Below are 21313 nucleotides of genomic sequence, written 5' to 3' on the forward strand. Positions count from 1 at the left end.
ATCCCCTCTTGTAGGTGGGGAGCAGGAGCTTGAATCTAGGTTCTTGAGTATGTTAATGTGTATTCAAGCCCCCAGTCCCCATCTGCAGGGGGAAGCTTCATAATCAGTGAAGCAATGCTAGAGGTGCTCCCCCTTCTTTAACCTTATTGCCACCAGGGCTATTGCTGGGGCTCAATACCTGCCTGACAACTCCAAGGATCTGGATTCGAGCCCCCAGTCCCCACCTGCAGGGGAAAAGCTTCAAGAGTGGTGAAACAGCATTGTAGGTGTTTGTCTTCCTCTCTCCCTCTATATCTCCCTCTCCTCTATCAAATCTTCTCAATAAAAATGGATAAAAAATGGCCATGAAGTACTGGCACTAAGCCCCAGCGATAAACCTGTTGGCAAAAAAAAAAAAAAAAAAAAAAATGCAGTTTCAGTGAAACTTATGCAAGTGCTTTATATTCGAGTTTCCTTGTACCTCACACTCATTTTCTCTTTGGATCTAGCCCACTATCATCTCTGGGATGGCAGCATTGGCTTGATGTAAGTTAGCCTTGGCTTTGAACTCTGGCTCACTAACTGTACTTCAAGTAATTTAATCTTTCTTGAGTCTCTGCTCCTTCATCTATTAGATACTATATACAGTATAGTACTGGTATAAAGATTAAATTAGAATGAAAACAGAGGGTTTTACAACAAAATCAAGGTATTGAGTTAAGTTAGTGGTTTCCTCGTGGAGAATAAAAAGACTTTTCACTAATAAAAAGGGACTTGACAACTCAACTTACCCTTGTAATCTTTCCTTCTTCTGTTGGTTGAGTTTCACCGACATACTTATATAATTTACGGCACTCAATTTTTTTTAAGATCTCACGTGCTTCGTCCAATTTGGCGTCAGTAGAGTAGAGAATCTCCAAAAAAATGTTATCTGTCAATGTGATAAAATTTTGTTAATAGCAAAGTAGAAAAGAAAAAAGCCATCAACCTTCCCCCGGATTTAAAGATTCATTTTCTACAGCATGACTTTATTATTATTTTAATTAAATTTTAAATTTTGATAGGACAGAGAGAAATGGAGAGGGAAGAGGGAGGGAGAGAGAGACAGAGACAGCTTTACAGCGCTGCTTCACCACTTGTGAAGCTTCCCCTTTCAGGTAAGGACTAGGGGCTTGAACCCATTTCCTTAGGCCTGGTGTGTACCCTGCCAGATGTGCCAATGCCTGGACCCACAGTGCTACTTTACTTTTATTAATTTTTTTCCCCAGTCATCTCCAGGATTTCACTACTTTGGGTTGAGTTTTCCAGATGAAGAAAGAGATGAAGAGGGAGAGACAGGAAGGGAGAGAGACAGAGAAAGGGTGGGAGGAGATGGGCACAAACCTAGGTTGTATACATGACTAAGCAGTGCGCTACCTAAGTAAGCTATTTTGCCAGCTCCGTACCTATTTCTTTCTCCTATACTTTTGAGTAAGGTATGTGTCTTACTTGATGAGCTATCTCTCTGATCCACTTCTGTATATGTCAGATAATTTCAAGCACAAGTTTAAATTTTTTAGAAAAGATTTGTTTATTTATAAGAAAGTAAAGGAGGGGAGGGAGGAGAAAAAGAACCAGAGCATCATCCTGGCACAAGCAATGCTGGGGCTCAAACTAAGGACCTCATGCTTAAGAGTCCAATGCCTTTATCTACTGCCCCAGTTCCTCTAGTGTCTTTTGTCCTCATTCACCTGCTCATTTCTCTATATATTTATTTATAATACGGAAATACTGACAAGGCCATAGGACAAGAGGGGTACATTTCCACACAGCTCTCACCACCAGAACTCCGTATCCCATCCCCTCCCAACAGCTTCCCTATTCTTTATCCCTCTGGGAGTATGGACCCAAGGTCATTATGAAGTGCAGAAGGTGGAAGGTCTAGCTTCTGTAATTGCTTCCCTGCTGAACATGGGCATTGGCAGATCCATCCATACTCCCAGCCTGTCTCTTTCTTTCCCTACCCTCCAGTGTCTTATAAATAAATCACCATTTCACTGATAATTTCTGGTTTAGTTATAATTAGAAGTTATGAGATAATGACTACATGCCAAATCTTACTTAAGAAGCACAATAAAACCACAAGCATGGCATCATTCATCCTATTTTTATAAGGTTCACAGAAGTTAAAGAATTTTATCAATGGGCAGGAAGTAGGTAGCATAATGGTTATGCAAAGAGGAGACTCATGTCTTGAAGCTCTGAAGTCCCAGGTTCAATCCCCTACACCACCATAAACCAGAGCTGAGCAGTGCTCTGGTAAAAAAAAAAAAAGAATTTTATCAAGGTCACATTGTTAGTACAGAACAGAGAAAACTCAAATCCAAAAGTACTTAGTTACTTAACAAGCATAGGAATAGCATACATAGCATAATACATACATAGGAATGTTTAGAAAAATAAACTATGGGGGGTGGGCAGTAGCGCAGCAGGTTAAACGCACGTGGCGCAAAGCCCAGGGACCACCATAATCCCAGTTCGAGCCCCCGGCTCCCCACCTGTAGGGGAGTCGCTTCACAGGCAGCGACTCTCCCCCTCTGTCTTCCCCTCCTCTCTCAATTTCTCTCTGTTCTATCCAACAACAACGACAACAATAATAATGACTACAACATTGATGGACAACAAGGGCAACAAAACGGAAAAAATGGCCTCCAGGAGCAGTGTACTAGTAGTGCAGGCACCGAGACACAGCAATAACACTGAGGGCAAAAAAAAAAAAACTATCAGGGGTCCGGTGGTAGCGCAGCGGGTTAAGCGTAGGTGGCGCAAAGCACAAGGATTGGCGGAAGGATCCCGGTTCCAACTCGTGGCTCCCCACCTACAGTGGGGTCACTTCACAAGTGGTGAAGCAAGTCTGCTTCTCTCCTCCCAGTTTCTCTCTGTCCTATCCAACAACAACAATAGCAATGACAACAATAATAACAAGGGCAACAAAATGGGGAAAAATGGCCTCCAGGAGCAGCGGATTCGTGGTGTAGATACAAAGCCCCCAAAAGAAAAAAAGAAGATAGAAAAGAAACTATCTACAACCTAAGGACACTTGTATTTTTTTTTATTTATTTTTTAAAAGATTTTATTTATTTATGAGAAAGATAGGAGGAGAAAGAAAGAACCAGGCACACTCTGGCACATGTGCTGCCAGGGATCAAACTCGGGATCTCATGCTTGAGAGTCTAAAGCTGCGCCTATCACTGCGCCTACTCCCAGACCACTATTTTATTTTTTAAAAACATTTTTATTTATTTGTTTTAATGGATAGAAACAGAAATTGAGAAGGGAGAGGGAGACAGAGAGAGAGGCCTGCAGCCCTGCTTCACCACTCATGAAGCTTGTTCCCTAAAGGTGGGAACCAGGGGTTTGAATCTGGGTCCTTGTGCACTGTAATGTGTGCACTCAACCAGGTGTGCCACCGCCTGGCCCCAAACAGCTTGTATTTTATCTAATTTCACTATGCTACCTTTTAGTTCTTACCTGTTAGCCTGGTGTAGGCTTCCATGTCATCAATTGCTGTAGAGATATGGTACTTTTTTCCTTTAGAGCCTGTAATCTCTATGTAGGGGTCTGCTTTGAGGAAAGCATCTGTAATCCTAAAGACCATTAAATAAATTGTACTTATGAAAAACAATATTTGCTTTATTCTTAAAATGAAGGGAAAAATTCTACATTATGAAAATAAAATCTAGAGATACAATCCAGTGTTCTAGAAATAACTGCTTCTTGATCACATTAAATAGATGCATGATACTTTGTGAGCTGGCATGTTTAATGAGTTCCCAGGTATCCCATGGCAGGGTTTCAGATACATAGTTCTATTTAATCTTTCCATTAAGATTAGATTTCCATGGGGCTGGGTGGTGGCACACCTGGTTGAATGCACATGTTGTAATTGATAAGGACCTGGGTTTGAGCCCCGTCCCTACCTGCAGGGGGTAAAGCTTTGCATGTGGTGAAGCAGTGCTGCAGGCGTCTCTCGGTCTTGCTCCCTCTCTATGACCACCCTATGGATTTCTGGCTATCTCTATCCAATAAATAAATAAGATAATAATAAAAAAATATCAGATTTCCATCAAGATAGGTATAATTAGTTCCAACTTCATAGATGTAGAAATTAAACAACTGAGTGGGGAAGAAATAGCATGTTTAAGCAAAAGACTTTGGTGCTAGATTCTTCAAGGATCTGGGCTCAATCCTCCACATGACAAGCCAGAGCTGAGTAATGCTCCGGGTTAAAAAAAGAAGAAAGAAAAAAATAAGAAGAAGAAAGAAAGAAAGAAAAAAAGTTGGGACTGAAAGAGCTCACTTGGCAGGTGTGTACCCTGACATTTGGGCTGCCTAAGTTTAAACTCAGTCACCACATGAAAATGCCACAGTGCCAGGGTAAAATCTGGTACCTTTCCTCTGAAATGGAGGAAATGAATTTTGCCGGGGATAGTGAAACTGTGTATGCTCAAAACCTTGCTGCACAATATCAACAAAAATTACAGATGTAGAAATCAAGCAATTTTTATTTAACTGAGAAAGAAGGAGTGCCAGGCTTTGAACCTAGATCTCTTTGATTCTTCAAATTAAAATAAACCTACACACACACCCACCAAAGAATTCTTATTATATCAATAGTCAAATAATTAGAGAACATATTTTAAATAGTCTGCTCATGTCAGAAGGAAAAAAATTAAATATGTTTGGCTTACAGTAGATAAATTTAAGTTGATTGTGAAGACATGACATTAATATGAGTCACACCCAACTTGTGATAATTCCTCATTGAGGTCATTGAATTTCATTTTACTTTTCTACTGTGTTTCTGACTAGTTCAGGAAAAAAAATAGGTGAAATTCCTGAATGTTTTACTATTTGCTACTATTTTTTTTAAAACTGCTGTTAATATGGGATATGCATTCCATAAAATACTACTCTGCAATAAAAAAAAAATGGAATTGTGTCCTTTAGGACAAAATGGATAGAACTGGAGGTGACTGTGCTTATCAAAATAAGTAAACAGATGAAAAATAACTACCAGGTGGTTTCAGTCATATGTGGAAACTAGAGATCTGATACACATGAATGTGTGTGTGGGGGAATAGAAGCAAGCAAATTATAAAACCTGTGAGAACTATGGTGGTTATCTTTGGAAGTGAGAGGGTGGGGATACATGGTGATGGATATGGTGTACAACTATACACTGTAATCTTACAATCTTGTAACCTACTATTAATAGCAAATAAAAATTGAAAAAAATGCTACTAATTCTAGTAAATAATTAACCAGATAAGGAGAGATAATCTTAACTTTTTAAATTAATTTTTTCTATGTGTTTCATAATGTTAATTATCCATGTGCTCTCATTCTTTAAGGTTTAATTATTTATTTTATACAAGAGAGATAGGAAGACCAGAGTAGCACATAGGTATATACGAGATTCAGGAATCAAACCAGAGGCCACACTCACAAGTTCTGCATGCTACCTGCTTAGACAGTTGTCCACCTCTCATATTACCTTGATGAGTAATACCTGACTTCTTCTGTCCTTAAGCTACTCATTTTCACTTCCCTAGTAAAGTTCTACTTTATGCTAGCTTTATTTGTTTGTTTGTTTGTTTTGTTTGCTTAAGAGAACATTGATGCTTGTTTGTTTGTGGTATAGAGGCCTTGAATATAATCATCATGAAAAAAAATTATGGAAATTTCAAATGAATTTCTTACATTCTATCAATGATGTTGCCAACTTTGTGTTGATAAGCCCTACGATGCAAACAGTTGCGGGTGTGGAACATATCATACAGATTCCCAACTTCCTGCAGAAAAATGTGACACAAATATTAATGGGGTACAGATATTATCTTTATGAAGAGACAAATAGATTTAAAAAAAAGGAAAAGCAGTGGTAGTAAAAGATAATGACCCCATTAAAAAACAAACAAGCAGGGCCAGGCGGTAGGGCAATGGGTTAAGTGCACAGGGGCAAAGCATCATGATTGGCCCAACGATCATGGTTCAAGCCTCTGGCTCCCCACCTGTATGGGGGAGGGCACTTCCTAAGTGGTGAAGCAGGTCTGCTGGTGTCTCTTTTTCTCTCCCCCTCTTTTCTTCCCCTTTTCACTTAATTTCTCTATGTTCTATCCCACAACAATAACAGCAAGAACAACAGCAATGGAAAAAATGGTGGCCAGAAACAGTGGATTCGTAGTGCAGGCACCGAGACCCAGTGATAAACCAAGAGGCAAAATAGTGCCTAATAACTACTTTCAAAAGATTACTATTATAATTTTATTTTGTTAAAGATTAATTTATTTTTATTTATTCATTTATGAGGAAGAAGAAAAGAACCAGAACCAGAGCTTTGGCACATGTTCTGTTAGAGACTGAACTCAGAACCTCATGCTTATTTACTTAAATATGTCATACATATTTATATATATGAGAAAGGAGAGAAACAGAATCATAGTTCCAACCCAAGATAGAACTCAGAACCTCACACTCAAAGCTTCAATGACTTAACCACTGCACCACTTGTTACAATTTTACAATGCAGTAGAAATGGAAAAAGTGTTAAGATATAAATGCTGCGGCCTGGGATGTGACACAGTGGATAAAGCTGGACATATAGCATGAGGTCCTGAGTACAACGTCTGGCGCTGCATGCACCAGAATGAATGTACTCTATTATTAATAAAGAAAATAGTTCGAGCCCCCAGCTGCTCCCCACCTGCAGGGGAGTCGCTTCACAGGCGGTGAAGTAAGTCTGCAGGTGTCTTTCTCTCCCCCACCCCGTCTCCATTTCTCTCTGTCCTACCCAACAACGACATCAATAATAACTACAACAATAAAACAACAAGGGCAACAAAAGGGAATAAATAAATATTAAAAAAAGAAAATAAATATTTTAAAAATGCTTAAAGAGATCAAATTTAATACGTACTGATTTGTTTCAAATTACTGAATAGCTGCTTCTAGATTTCCAGTTAGGAACACATATTCCTTGTTCATTTAACAAAATTTACCTTTTCTCTTGTACAAATATGCTTCGTATTATCTACTTCACAGACACGAGCAAACTTAATAAAACGCTTGTAATCAAAATTATTTTGGATTCCAAGATGATGGCAGTCCCTAGAAAGAACCCAAAGCAATAAGATTAACATTTTCAACAAGGAAATATTAAAACTAAACTTATGTATTTTATTTGTTTTCTTAAATAAAAATCACATATATTTAAAAGCTATGCATAAACTTTAATTGACTTTTCTAAAATATTTAGGGCATACCTGGCAAAATAATCCCATTTGTCCACATCAATGCCATTTCTTTTGTTAGCCACTATTTCATAAAGGAAGCTTTTCTCCTTAGGCCGCCCTTCATATGGCCACTGGAAGACATGTAAACCCATGGGAAGGTTTTAAGACCAGATCCATATACAAGCAAATCAAAATCATTTGGTCTGGCCCTGCCAAGGCAACTAAAGACAGGACTCAAAATTCAATCAGTTCAGGAGCACATTTCATAGCAACACCAAGTATTAATTTTTTAAAAAATATTTTTTTATATTTTTAATTTTTTATTATCTGTATTTATTTATTGGATAGATAAGAATAAATCAAGAGGGAAAGGAGAGATAAAGAGGAAGAGAAACAGAATGATAACTGCAGCACTGCTTCAACACTCATGAAGCTTTCTCCCTGCAGGTGGGGACCTGGGGCTTGAACCAGAGTCCTTGTGCTTTGTAACATGTGTGCTCAACCAGGCACACCACCATCTGGCCCCAAAGTATTAATTTTTAACTTGATAATTGTATATGGTTCTCAAATGATATTATAAATATCCAAATGGCTGTTGACAAAAAATAGAAGGTTAAACTCTTTACTTCTACTTGATTCTTAAACTAGTAGAAAAGGAATTGGAGATGCAATGGCACAAGTCACCATGCTTGAGGATCTGGGTTTGAATCTCAGGTCCCTACCAGCAGGAGGGAAGCTTCATGAGTGAAGCAAGGGCTGTGGGTGTTTTTTTCTCTCTCTTTCTCTCTCTCTTCTTCTCTCTCAATTGCTTTCTAGCCTATAAAATAAAATAACATAAAATAGGAAAAGAAGGCCACTAGTTTGGTGTACTGCACCAAAGTAAAAGACTCTGGGGTGGGAGGAGGGAAGTGTTCAGGTCCTGGAATATGATGGCAGAGGATCTATAAGAGGTTGAATTGATCTATAAGAGGAAACTGAAAAATGTTACACATGTATTTTACTGTCGACTGTAAATCATTAATCCCCCAACGAAGAAAAAAAGAAAGATCAGGCCACTGGAGTGGTGGATTAGTCAGTCATACAGGTACAGAGTCCCAGTGATAACCCTGGTGGAAAAAGAAGAAAAGAAAAAGGGGGGCAGCGGGGGTAGACAGCATACTGGTTATGCAAAGAGACACTCATGCCTAAGGTTCCTAAGTCCCAGGTTCAATCCCCTGGATCACCATAAGCAGTGCTCTGTTAACAAATAAAATAAAATAAAAATAAAAATAAAAAAAAGGAAAAGAAATACTAAGGTTAAGATATACTATTCAAACTAAACCTTTTTGTACCATTAAAAGACTCGTGTGGCCAAGGCAACAGCTCAACTGGTAGACTGCATGACCTGCATACCTGAGGTTTCCTGGTAAGATCCCTGACATTGCTTATTGCAAAGTGATACTTTGATGTCTCTCCTTCTCTCTCTCTAAAATTGAGAAACAAACAAACAAACAAAAACACCAGGAACAGAGAAAACACTGCTTGGGAGAACTACTGCAGTTTCCAATGGAGGGAATGGGGACAACAAATTCTGATGATGGGAATGGTGCAAAATTATACCCCTGCTATCTCATAATTTTGTAAATCAATATTAAATCACTAATAAAATATTTAAAATTTTTAAAAATTATTTTTATTTATTGGATAGAGATAGCCAGAAATTAAGGGGGAGGAGACACACACACACACACACACACACACACACACACACACCTGTAGCCCTGCTTCACCACTTGCAAAGCTTTCCCTATGCAGGTGTGGACCAGAGGCTCAAACCTGGGTCCTTGTGCATTGTAACATGTGCACTCAACCAGGTACACCACCACCTGGCCCATAAAAAGTTTTTATAAGGGACCAGGTGGTAGCACAGCGGGATAAGTGCATGTGGCGCAAAGTGCAAGGACTGGCGCAAGGATCCTGGTTCGAGACCCTGGCTCCCCACCTGCAGGGGAGTCACTTCACATGCGGTGAAGCAAGTCTGTAGGTGTCCTTCTCTCTCCCTCTCTGTCTTCCCCTTCTCTCTCCATTTCTGTCTGTCCTATCCAACAACAATGACATCAATAACAACAATGATAACTACAACAATAAAACAAGGGCAACAAAAGGGAATATTTTTTTAAAGTTTTTATAAAGGAGAAAAGCATAGGGTTTTTCAGGTAGATAACAACAGAGGAACAGAAAAAGCAGATAATGAGGGTCAAATGAAGGGTTTAATTAAGTGACCAGATTCAGAGAAACTTCAGTGTCCATCTGAATCAGGTTTGCTATACTAAAATTAGGCCGTCTCTGGGGGAAAAGTATGGCCCCACTTTAGGGGGTACATATATCTGGGTAAGTTACCCCTCAAATTCTGAGTTTTCAGAAGTTGCCTATGTCCTCTTATTATCCTACTGTCTTGTTGATAATTATTAAACCAATTTAAAAAAAAAAGAGGGTTCGAGCCCCCAGCTCTCCACCTGCAGGGGAGTCACTTCACAGGTGGTGAAGCAGGTCTGCAGGTGTCTATCTTTCTCTCCCCCTCTCAGTCTTCCCCTCCTCTCTCCATTTCTCTCTGTCCTATCCAACAACAACATCAGTAACAACAATAATATCTACAACAATAAAACAGCAAGGGTAATAAAGGGAATAAATAAATAAATATTAAAAAAAAAAAAAAGCATACTCCCTTTCTGGAGACAACTAAGAGGTCTCTCCCCTACAAAACAACAAATGTTTCCTCAAGATCTTATTTTTAAATATTTTTGTATTATCTTTATTTATTTATTGGATAGAGTCAGTCAGAAATAGAGAGGGAAGAGGGTAATAGAGAGGGAGAGAGACACAGAGACACCTGCAACACAACTCCCCACTTGCAAAGCTTTCCCCCTGCAGGTGGGGACTGGGTGCTCACATCCAGGTCCTTGAGCAGTGTAACGTGTGTTCGACCATGTGTGCCACCGCCTGCTCCCAAGATCTTCTCCTACTTCCTCCTACACACTTGAGCTATAGGTAATTCTTATCAATAACCAGGAAATATTAGTTTATGAGACAAGCAGAGAAATGAAAAAGCACATCATCTGCTGAAGTAACATCAGGACCCAGCCAGCACAAACTGACATTTGCAAGGGATGAAATGTGAGGGAACATGGTCAGGGGAAAAGGAATATGGATTCAGTAGGGATATTTCTCTTAATTTGAGAAGACTCCCCTAATATCTATCAAATTTAATAATGTGGCCTCTGGAGAAAGTTTGTATTTTCTGATAGAATGGCTACTAACATTAAGAAGTAATCATTCCAATGAAGTTGGAATATTCAAATTGCCATGACAGCAGTGAAAGAAGCAATTAACAAGTTTCCTGAAGCAACAACAAGGGCAAAAAAAAAAGGGGAAAATGGCCTCCAGGAGCAATGGATTCATAGTGCAGGCACCATGCCCAGCGATAACCCTGGAAGCAAAAAAAAAAAAGACAGAAGTTGCACGAGACCCTCCAGAAGATTATATTCCAATGGCATATCCAGAGGTCATACTAACAGTCACAAGAATTGTTGGCTAGAAGGACATTAATGTCACTGAAAATACTTAGTGGCAGCTCTTCTCTGTAGTCCAGAGTTGTAGTACGAGAAGTCAACACAAATGTAGGATTGCAGATAAATGTAGGGTGTGTGACAGGACCCCATCATTACACAATACTATAGTGAGTGGCTAGATTGGAGTGGTACCCAAGGATATCTGTTCTTCAGAGACTAACAGAGATGGTTAACGGAACTTAACATTCTTGAATGTAAAGTAGATGGGAACTGACAAAGATAATACTCAATTTATACTGTTATAAAATTAATCAAAAGTAAATGATCAGAAGACTAAGGATAGTAGTCCCCCCCCCAAAAAAAAGCCAGTGTTAATAAAAAGGAAGGGAGGGGGGGCAAAAAGAAAGGAAGGAAAGAATAGAAGGAAAATTTAGTTTCAGCTTGAGAACTAGGCAACAAGTTAGCATTTCTGAATTGTTTTATATATATACATATTTATATATATGTTAATTAGCTAAGAACAATTGTCTATTAAAGAATCAGGGTAGAAATATCAGTTTGTGGGACAGGGTGGTGGCACACCTCGTTGAGTGCACACACTACAGTACTCAAGAATCCAGGTTCAAGCCTCTGGTCCCCACCTGGAGGGGGAAAGCTTCACAAGTGGTGAGGCAGTGCTGTTGGTGTCTTTCTCCTCTCTATCTCCCCTTTCCCTCTCGATTTCTGGCTGTCTCTATCTAGTAAATAAATAAATAAATAAAATTTAAAAAATATATCAGTTGCTAATTTGAAGCTGCATTATTCATAATAGCCAAAGAGTGAAAACAGCATAAATGCCCATTGACAAATGATTGGATAAAGAAGATATGGGATATATGCTCCATGGAATAGTACCCTGCAATCAATAAGATGACACTGGCTACATTTTTTTTTTTTTGGCTACAAAGATTATTAATTACATGAAGATATATAAGAGGGTTTGAGAAATCACCTTGTGCACATGGTGACTTAATTTTGTATACAGTTTTGTTCTATTTTTGATGCTGAGCATAAAGATAGGAGAACCAAAAAAAAAAAAGATAGGGGAACCTAGATTTTTTATTTTTTTAACATTTTATTTATTTATTTTCCCTTTTGTTGCCCTTGTTGTTTAACATTGTTGTGGTTATTGATGTTGTTGTTGCATAGGACAGAGAGAAATCAAGGGAGGAGGGGAAGACAAAGAGGGGAAGAGAAAGATAGATACCTGTAGACCTGCTTCACTGCTTGTTAAGCGACTTCTCTACAGGTGGAGAGCCGGAAGCTCGAACCTGGATCCTTTAAGCGGGTCCTTGCGCTTTGTGCCACGTGTGCTTAACCCGCTGCACCACCGCCTGGAACCTAGGTTCTTAACAACTCTGCTCAGTTTCTTTGTGTTTATAAGCAAAATCAACTCTAGGTATTTTTTTCTTTATTTTAAATATTTATTTATTCCCTTTTGTTGCCCTTGTTGTTTTACTGTTGTAATTATTATCGATATCGTTATTGTTAGGACAGAGAAAAATGGAGAGAGGAGGGGAAGACAGAGAGGGGAGGAGAAAGATAGACACCTGCAGATCTGCTTCACGGTTTGTGAAGCGACTCCCCTGCAGGTGGGGAGCCGGGGGCTGGAACCGGGATCCTTATGCCGGTCCTAGTGCTTCATGCCATGTGCACTTAACCCGCTGCGATACCGCCCACTCCCAACTCTAGGCATTTCTTAAGTTCGCGGATAGTAACAGCTAGTTTACTGCTTCCGGCAGCACAAGTACCAGAGTGATGTCTGGTTCTTTCTTTCTCATTGTAAATAAATAAAATAATAAAAAAAGGAGAGAGAAAGAAGTCAAGGGGCCAGGTGGTGCCATACCTGGTTGAGTGCACATGTTACAATGTGCAAGGACCCAGGTTCAAGTCCCCAGGCCCCACCTGTGGGGAAAAGCTTCAGGAACAGTGAAGCCATACTGCAGGTATTTCTCTTTCTCCCTCTCTATCTTGCTCTTCCCTTACAATTTTTGGTTGTCTCTATCCAATAAATAAAACAATAATAATAATAATACAAAAATTAAAAGGACAGGGGTAGACAGGATAATGGTTATGCAAGAGATTCTCGAGCCTGAGGCTCCAAAGTCCCAGGTTCTATCTCCCCTGCACCATAAGCCAGAACTCTGAGCAGTGCTCTAGTAAAAAAAGGAAAAAAAGAAAGAAAAAAAGAAAAAGAAGTCAATAGATGAATGACAACTACTGGATGGTTTCACTCACATCTGAAATCTACAGAGAACTGAAACACCAGAACTTGCAAAAGCCAACTATCCAACCTAAAACCAAACAAAAAGCAGAAGCAAACAGTCTCATAAGACTTTGTGAGAAATGTGGTGGTTACTGTTGGGAAGATGGGGGCAAATCTGGTAATCACAAATAAATAATAAAAAGAACTAAAAAAAAGAAGAAAGGAAAGATGAAGAAAAGAACCCCCCCACACCTTTCTCTAGATATATATCCTAATTATGAGCTAGTAAGAAGGAATGTTCCGGGGCCGGGTGGTGGTGCACCTAGTTGAGTGCACCAGTGCACAAGGACCCAGGTTCAAGCCCCCAGACCATACCTGCAGGGGGAAAGCTTTGCAAGTGGTGAAGCAATGTTGCAGGTGTCTCTCTATCTCTCCTTCTCTATAACCCTTTTCCCTCTCAATTTCTGGCTGTCCTTACCCAGTAAATAAAATAAAAATAAAAAATTAACAAGGGAGTTGGGCTGTAGCGCAGCGGGTTAAGTGCAGGTGGTGCAAAGCTCAAGGATTGGCTTCCCACCTGCAGTTGCTTCACAAGCGGTGAAGCAGGTCTGCAGGTATCTTTCTCTCCCCCCTCTGTCTTCCCCTCCTCTCTCCATTTCCCTCTGTCCTATCCAATAACGATGACAACAATAATAACTACAACAATAAAACAAGGGTAACAAAAGGGAATAAATAAAATATTAAAAGTAATAATAAATATCTTTAAAAATTAACAAAATTTATTTAATATAAAAAACATCAAAGAAAATGAATGTTCTTTAGGTTATAGTATTTTAATTCATTAAAGAAGTATCTTTCACAGTCAATAATATTTATATACCTTTCCCATATTTAGGAGCTACTCTCTTCCCTGATCCAGCTTTCTGGTCTTTTTTCCAGGCATGACATCATCTCCCCACACAATAACTTGGATCCATCTGCATATTAGATTTCAAGCTCAGGGGGGTAAAAAAAAAGGAAAAAAAAAAAAAACCTAGTATAGCCACAGGCCCTTTGGAATATAACTAAAATATGCCTAGCTATCTACAAAATGGAGACACCCCCCCCACACTCTTCATCTGCACTATTCCAGCCTTTAGGTTCATGATTAGTCAACAATTTGTTTGGCTTTATATGTTAAGTCTCTTTTCAGCCACCAGGTTTCAGATGTTAGCATGATGCCAACCAGACTTCCTCGGATAGACAACCCCACCAATGTGTCCTGGAGCTCCAATTCCCCAGAACCCCACCCCACTAGGGAAAGAGAGGCAGGCTGGGAGTATGGATCGACCTGTCAACACCCATGTTCATCAGGGAAGCAATTACAGAAGTCAGACCTTCAACCTTCTGCATCCCACAATGACCTTGGATCCATACTCCCAGAGGGTTAAAGAATAGGAAAGCTATCAGGGGAGGGGATGGGATACAGAGTTCTGGTGGTGGGAATTGAGTGAAGTTGTACCCCTCTTACCCTATGGTTTTGTCAGTGTTTTCTTTTTATAAATACAATTTTAAAAATGTATTTATTGGAAAAAAAGTATTATCTTTCAAAACTGTTATAGATGTAATCTGGATGTATTATTGTTCCAAGAATTTCTGGAGGCCCATTTTTGTGAAACAGGAAATATTTGTTACAATATATGACTCCTGGAGCCAGGTGGCACACCTGGTTAAGTGCATACATTACAGTGCACAAGGATCTGGGTTCAGTCCCCTGGTCCTTACCTGCAGTGGGAAAGCTTCATGAGTGGTGAAGCAGGGCTAAAGATGTCTCTCTCCCTCTCTATCTCCTCCTCCCCCCTACATTTCTCTTTGTCTCCATCCAATAATAAACAAATATGTATTTTATTTTTTAAAAAATGACTCCTTACAAGTAAAGTTGTAATATAGATAAGGGAAAATAAAACCTTAAAAATCTCAGAGGGGGCTCTGGGCAGTGGCGCAGTAGGTTAAGTACTCAAGGCACAAAGCACAAAGACTGGAATAAGGAACCCGGTTTGAGCCCCCAGCTCCCCCTGCCTACAGGGGGGGGTCGCTTCACAGGTGGTGAAGCAGGTCTGCAGATATCTATCTTTCTCTCCTCCTCTCTGTCTTCCCCTCCTCTCTCCATTTCTTTATGTCCTTTCCAACAACAAGGACAGTAACAGCAACAACAATAACAACAATGTTAAAACAACAAGGACAACAAAAGGAAAAAAAAAAAAGGCCTCCAGGAGCAGTGGATTTGTAGTGCAGGCACCAAATCCCAGCAATAACCCTGGAGACAAAAAAATCTGAGGAACTTTTTCTTGTACATATGTATGTGGAATCAGAGTCTCACCCATGTCTAACGTCACTGCTCCAGACCACTTTTTTCATTTAGATACAAAGAGTAGATCCAACAGTGCCCTACCTCCCTCAGTGGTCATAGTTTCCCAGATACCCTACTTGGTGAACTGTCTTCTGTGGTCCCAAATTTCTTTCTTTCTCTCTTTGCTACCCCAAATTTATCTTTTAACTTAATAAGATAAAATGGGAACAAAACATATTTTTCTTTGAATTGAACTTATTTCTAGGACTGCATTTCAACTATGCCAAATTTCAATAAAAAAAAAGATATACAACACAAAAGGAAAAAAGAGACGTATATACCCTTACATTCTCCAAATAAAGTTACTTTGAATTCTGTATACAGTATACATATTTATTTATTTAAAAAATTTATTTTTTTCCCTTTTGTTGCCCTTGTTTATAATCATTGTTATTATTATTGCTGTTGTTATTGCTGTCACTGTTGGATAGGACAGAGAGAAATGGAGAGAGCAGGGGAAAACAGAGAGGGGGAGAGAAAGACAGACACCTGCAGACCTGCTTCACTGCTTGTGAAGTGACTCCCCCTGCAGGTGGGGAGCTGGGGGCTCCAACCAGGTCTGATGGTGGTGCATGGGCTTTGCACCATGTGTGTGCGCTTAACCCACTGCGCCACCACCCAGCTGCCTATTTAAAATTCTTTATTACCATCATTTATTAGATACAGACAGTCAGAAATCAAGAGGAACAGGGTGATAGGGAGGGATAGAGACAGAAAGACACCTACAACACTGCTTCACCACTCAAAAAGCTTTCTCCTTGCAGGTGGGGACTTGGGGCTCGAACCTAGGTCCTTGCACATTGTAACACATGCGCCCAACCAAGTGCACCACCACTCAACCCCTAATGTATACATATTTATTAAAAAATAAATATACACATAAATTTGGGATGAACTTCAAGAGAACTTAGTTAAGATGTAGAAAAAATATGCAAGTTTTTCATTTTTTTAATTAAACAGTAGAAATATATAACTGATTATTTAACCCCTCAAAAGTAGCTCAATAAATAACCATGAAGGACTCAACCAAAGGAGAAACAGTACCAGTTAGTTTAAATTAAGCTATACATGAACTCACCAAAGACTTTTTGATCGGTGATCCACATGGTCCTGTAATCTGTTCCTTGATAAAACAAATATCTTCTTCGGGGACAAGACCATACTGTTCCATAACATTTCTGAGTCCATTTGAGTTAACCAAGTACTCAAACATATCTACTGAACCCTTCTCATGCTAGAAAAATTCAGCACAATAGGGCTTGTTATAAATTCTACTCTATTAAGGATTTTTGGCTATCAAAATTACTAGATTCCAATAACTCAGAGATAATGCTTTATTGCATTTTAATTTTCTATTTTTTCCAACAGTAGCCTTACGGATATATATTATATTTGCCAAATTTAATCTACACTTTATCAGTCTATAAACCTTATACAATCATGGTCATCATTTCATGAACATATTTAATAAGATATAATTTACAGTGCCTAGAATAATATTATCAGATCTTACAGAGAGAACCTCATTTTAATAAATGTCACTATAAAATTCAGTTCTATTATTTCATTAGTCTTGGAAGTTACAAGTATTAATAGTGTTATCTAGTGGTAAAAGGGTGTCACTGCAGTCTTTCCTGCAATAACAAGAGTTCTGAAGATCTGAGCTATAATCTCAGATTGTGTACTCATTTACAATGTGCTCTCTCATAAATTTAAAAGTCAAATGACCTTCTGGATACATCTGCTCTACCCCAGGTCTTACCAAAAGATGCATCAGAATAAAACACTCATGCTCCTAATGCTTTTTTACAATGTTGACTGAAGATACATAATAATTACAAGGAAAAATGTTGTTTACTTATTATATTTTAAAATATCATTTAAAAATATTTATTTATTTATTTATTAGATAAAGACTGAAACTGAGAAGGGAGTTGGAGGTAGAGAGGGAAAGAGACAGAGAGATAGCTGCAGCATTGCTTCACTACTTGTGGAACTTTCCCCCTGCAGGTGGGGACCTTTTTTTTTTTTAACCAGAGCACTACCCTACCAGCTGAGCTTACTGGCCACAAAAATGTTTTTAAAATGACAAATTGGGGGGTGGGGTTGGTGCAGCGGGTTAAGCACACTTGGCACGAAACGTAGGGACTGGAGTAAGGATCCCAGTTCAAGCCCACCTGAAGGGAGGTCACTTCACAATCGGTGAAGCAAGTATGTAGGGTCTGTCTTTCTCTCCCTTTTCTGTCTTCCCCTCCTCTCTCCATTTCTCTGTCTTATCCAACCGCAACTACAGCAATAACAATAATAATCAACAAGGGCAACAAAAGGGAAAGACTAGCCTCCAGGTGCAGTGGATTTGTAGTGCAGGCACCAAGCCCCAGCAATAACCCTGGAGGCAAAACAAAACAAACAAAATATCCCCACAAAAAATTTTTTTAAAAATGACAAATTTGGGCTGGGGAGATAGCATGTTTATACAAAAGTCCCATGTTCAATCCCCAGCAATACCATAAGCCAAAGCTGAGCAGTGCTTGGTGTGTCTGTTTGTCTCTCTGTCTCTCTCATTAAAACTAATAAACAAATAATAGAAAAAATAGCAAATCCATGAAACATAGACTTAAACAAAGAGAAATAGCTACAAAGTGTTATTTCTATACAGAAAAGGGTTAAAAAAAAGTAACCTGTCAATGAGCAGTTGGTGAAATCTGAAAACCTACAAAATACTTAAACATACTGCACCAATAAATATTAATTTTCTAATTTTGATAATTGTAATTATGTATGAGGTTATAGTCTTCATACCAAAGTTGTCTAAGAGTATTCTTGATTTTAAGAAATAACCTCTAAAGTATTCCTAAATAAAGGTGCCCGTCTGTAACTACTTTCAAATCATTCAGGGAAACATTTGTATCCCTACATATTTATATTCCATAAATAAAACAAAAGCAAACTATATAACTGAAATTATAAGCAACATAGGTGTACATTTAACAGAAAATTTTAACATATATTATCCTTTTCTATATCAGCTTGCAGAAAAAGGAGACCAACTAACTTTACCTTTGAAAATTAATTATAAATATGTGGATTAGTCACTTGTAAATTTTTTATTATAAAATGAGTCACTTTGGACTTGGAAAATAGCACTGTGGTTTACATTAACAGATTTTCATGCTCTAGGTAAAAATAAAATTAAAATGAGGCATTTGATACATGTGATGAAACTTGGCTGGTATCAGATATTGTATGGTGGTATAAATAAAATCAATCAGTGGTCCAGGAGTTGGCAGTGTTGATTGATAAAGCACTGTACTCTCTCAAGCAGGAGGTCCTGAGTTTGATCCCTAGCAGCACAGGTACCAGTGATGTCTGGTTCTTCCACTCTCCTCCTACCTTTCTCATTAATAAATAAATAAGATCTTTAAATAAAATGAATCAAAACTAAGGTTTTTTTTTTTTTTTTTACAATAATGTGAAAGGGTAGAAAGAACATTAAGTTAGCAACTAGAAAACTTGGTTCTCCAGTGGTGGCTTTATCATTTAACAGTTTTGTGATTTTCAGTTCACCAGCATTACCGAGTTCCAAGTTCCTTTATGCTAGAGTAGTTAGTTATTGGGGGACTTCCTAGGGAGACTCTTAGAGGGTGCCGAAAGAACATTAGCAATGAACCCCTCCCCTCTAGTACCCTGTAGGTAGCCAGACGCCAAGATGTCTGCATCTTGGGTGGTATCTCCCCCTTCCACCTAGCTAATGCCATAAAATGCAGATGAATGTAGATGTCCGCACCTGGAGACAATGGCTAAAATTAATCCCAACTGAGGACCCCCGCTGGCTGGGCTGGGCTATGCAAAATTCTTTCATGCTTGAGTCACCAAAAGTCCCAAATTCAACCACCAGTACTACTTATAAGCCAAAAACTGAGTAGTGTTCTGGTTAAAAAAAAAAAAAAAAAAAAAGACAAGAAAATTTGAGTCAGGGCTTTCTCTCCCCGCCCTCCCACCCACCACGTGGCATCTTTTCTATTCTGCTTCAATAAGTACTCATCTCTCCTGAAACAGACAAAGTGTGTGATTTTTCCATGTGGATATTCACCTAGGGCCCTACCAGCAGAGCCTAAAGGGACATTTATGCCTCTTGCCCTTCTCCCTCCCCTCTCCCACAAGAGTGATCTTTAAGGACTACTGTAAGGATCAATGAAAAAACATTTATATGTGAAAGCACCCTGAAACTATAATGAGAAAGTATACTTCTATAACAGCAGTGACTGTTTAAAATAGCCTTAATTTTATCAATTTTTTAATTCATACCGTCCATTTCACATCTGGGCGAGCAAGTGGAATAAATCTTCCATCATACATATGAGAAAAAGGTCCATGACCTTAAAAGCAAAAGCAACCTCAGAATAGCAAAAAGTATTGATAAAAGTCAATCAATTTTTTAATTAAAAAAATTTTTTTAATCTTTTTAGTTTAACTTGAATTTCAACAATAACCTACCACAAAATTAACAGAAAGAAAATATTAGAACTTTATTACTTCACCTAGCATTATATAAAATTCATAGCATATGTATTTTACTTAATAAGAACAATGAAAAAATCAAATTCTCATCATCCTAAACAAAAAAGTCAGAAAACCGCTCGCTATCAGAAAGCCTTTCCATATTACTTTTAACAAGCATGTTTAACACAGGAAGTTCACTGAAAGATTATTAAAACATAGCAATGCATTAAGTTTATGAATCATGAGGCAATGAACATTTTTATTAAAGCTTACAAATTAAAACAAAACCTTTTTTATTTGTTGTAGTTTGATTTTTTTTTTTTTTTAATTTCCAAGAGAAGTAATATATGGTTTTATATAACAACTTCGGCTTTTTGAACAACTTACCAAGATCATGACAAAGACCAGCTATCTGAACACAGAGCATGTCTCGTTCACTTATCTGCAGCTCTGGCTGTTTCTCATGCAGTGCCCGAACCAGGCATCCTGCTAGATACCCTACACTGTTGAGCAATAAAAACCACAAAAAACAAAAGTCACTCCAGTTTTTGAGAGAAGAATGATACTTCTAGTTTTTAAGAATTTTACCATGATACCCAAAGATTCTAACAGATTTTAGGGTAATTTAAAAAAAAAGTCTGTTTCAAAACCAGGAAGAATATAAGATAACCAAAGCGAAACTGATTAGCTCAACACACTCATTAGAAAATGTGAAGTCAAAACTCCAGACACAAAGCAATGCCCCCAAAACAAAAAATACAAATGTTGACCAGGATGTGAAGAAACCAGAACTCTTATATGTTATTAGTGGGAGTGTATAATGGACTAGCCACTATGGAAAATACGGAGTTGGGGTGGTCCGGGAGGTGGGTAAAAGCACTGGACTCTCAGCCATGAGGTCCTGAGTTCAATCCCCAGCAGCACATCCAGAGTAATATCTGGTTCTTTCTCTCCCTCTCCCCCCTCCTATCTCTCTCATGAATAAATAAATTCTTAATAAAATAAAATAAAATAAAATAAAATATTGAGTTGGGGAGACAGTGCAGTCGTAGCACTCCAGACTTGCAAGCCTGATATTCCAGGTTCAATCCTGGTACCACAATACCAGAGATGAGCAATGGTCCAGTCAATCTCTGTAACTCTCATTAAAGTAAATAAAGACATATTTTAAATAATAAAAATAGTAACAAGGGAGTTAACACAGCGGACTCTCAGGCATCAGGTCCAATGTTTGATGCCCAGCATCACATGTAACAGAGTGATGCTCTGGTTCTTTTTCCTCCTTCTCTCTCAGAAATAATCTTTTTTGTGGTGTAGTGGGTAAAGCTCTCAATCATGAGGTTCTGAGTTTGATCCCCAGCAGCACATGTATCAG

At 38.6% G+C, this 21313-nt stretch overlaps 1 protein-coding gene across 3 annotated transcripts in view; it reads right to left on the reverse strand.

Annotated features, from left to right (window-relative positions):
* The window catches only part of SAMHD1 (SAM and HD domain containing deoxynucleoside triphosphate triphosphohydrolase 1), a 66004-nt gene that overhangs the window by 16427 nt on the left and 28264 nt on the right, over nucleotides 1-21313 (reverse strand). For all 3 annotated transcript variants that reach the window (XM_060189564.1, XM_060189569.1, XM_060189574.1), the window contains 8 exons: nucleotides 20326-20441; nucleotides 19744-19814; nucleotides 16514-16669; nucleotides 7284-7384; nucleotides 7020-7128; nucleotides 5722-5813; nucleotides 3490-3605; nucleotides 771-910 (listed from right to left, as the gene is read on the reverse strand). In XM_060189564.1, coding sequence (XP_060045547.1) covers nucleotides 771-910; nucleotides 3490-3605; nucleotides 5722-5813; nucleotides 7020-7128; nucleotides 7284-7384; nucleotides 16514-16669; nucleotides 19744-19814; nucleotides 20326-20441 — 901 coding nt within the window. The remainder of the gene's footprint in view (nucleotides 1-770; nucleotides 911-3489; nucleotides 3606-5721; nucleotides 5814-7019; nucleotides 7129-7283; nucleotides 7385-16513; nucleotides 16670-19743; nucleotides 19815-20325; nucleotides 20442-21313) is intronic.

This window comes from Erinaceus europaeus, chromosome 1 (genome assembly GCF_950295315.1).
Source record: "Erinaceus europaeus chromosome 1, mEriEur2.1, whole genome shotgun sequence".
Lineage (NCBI taxonomy): Eukaryota > Metazoa > Chordata > Mammalia > Eulipotyphla > Erinaceidae > Erinaceus > Erinaceus europaeus.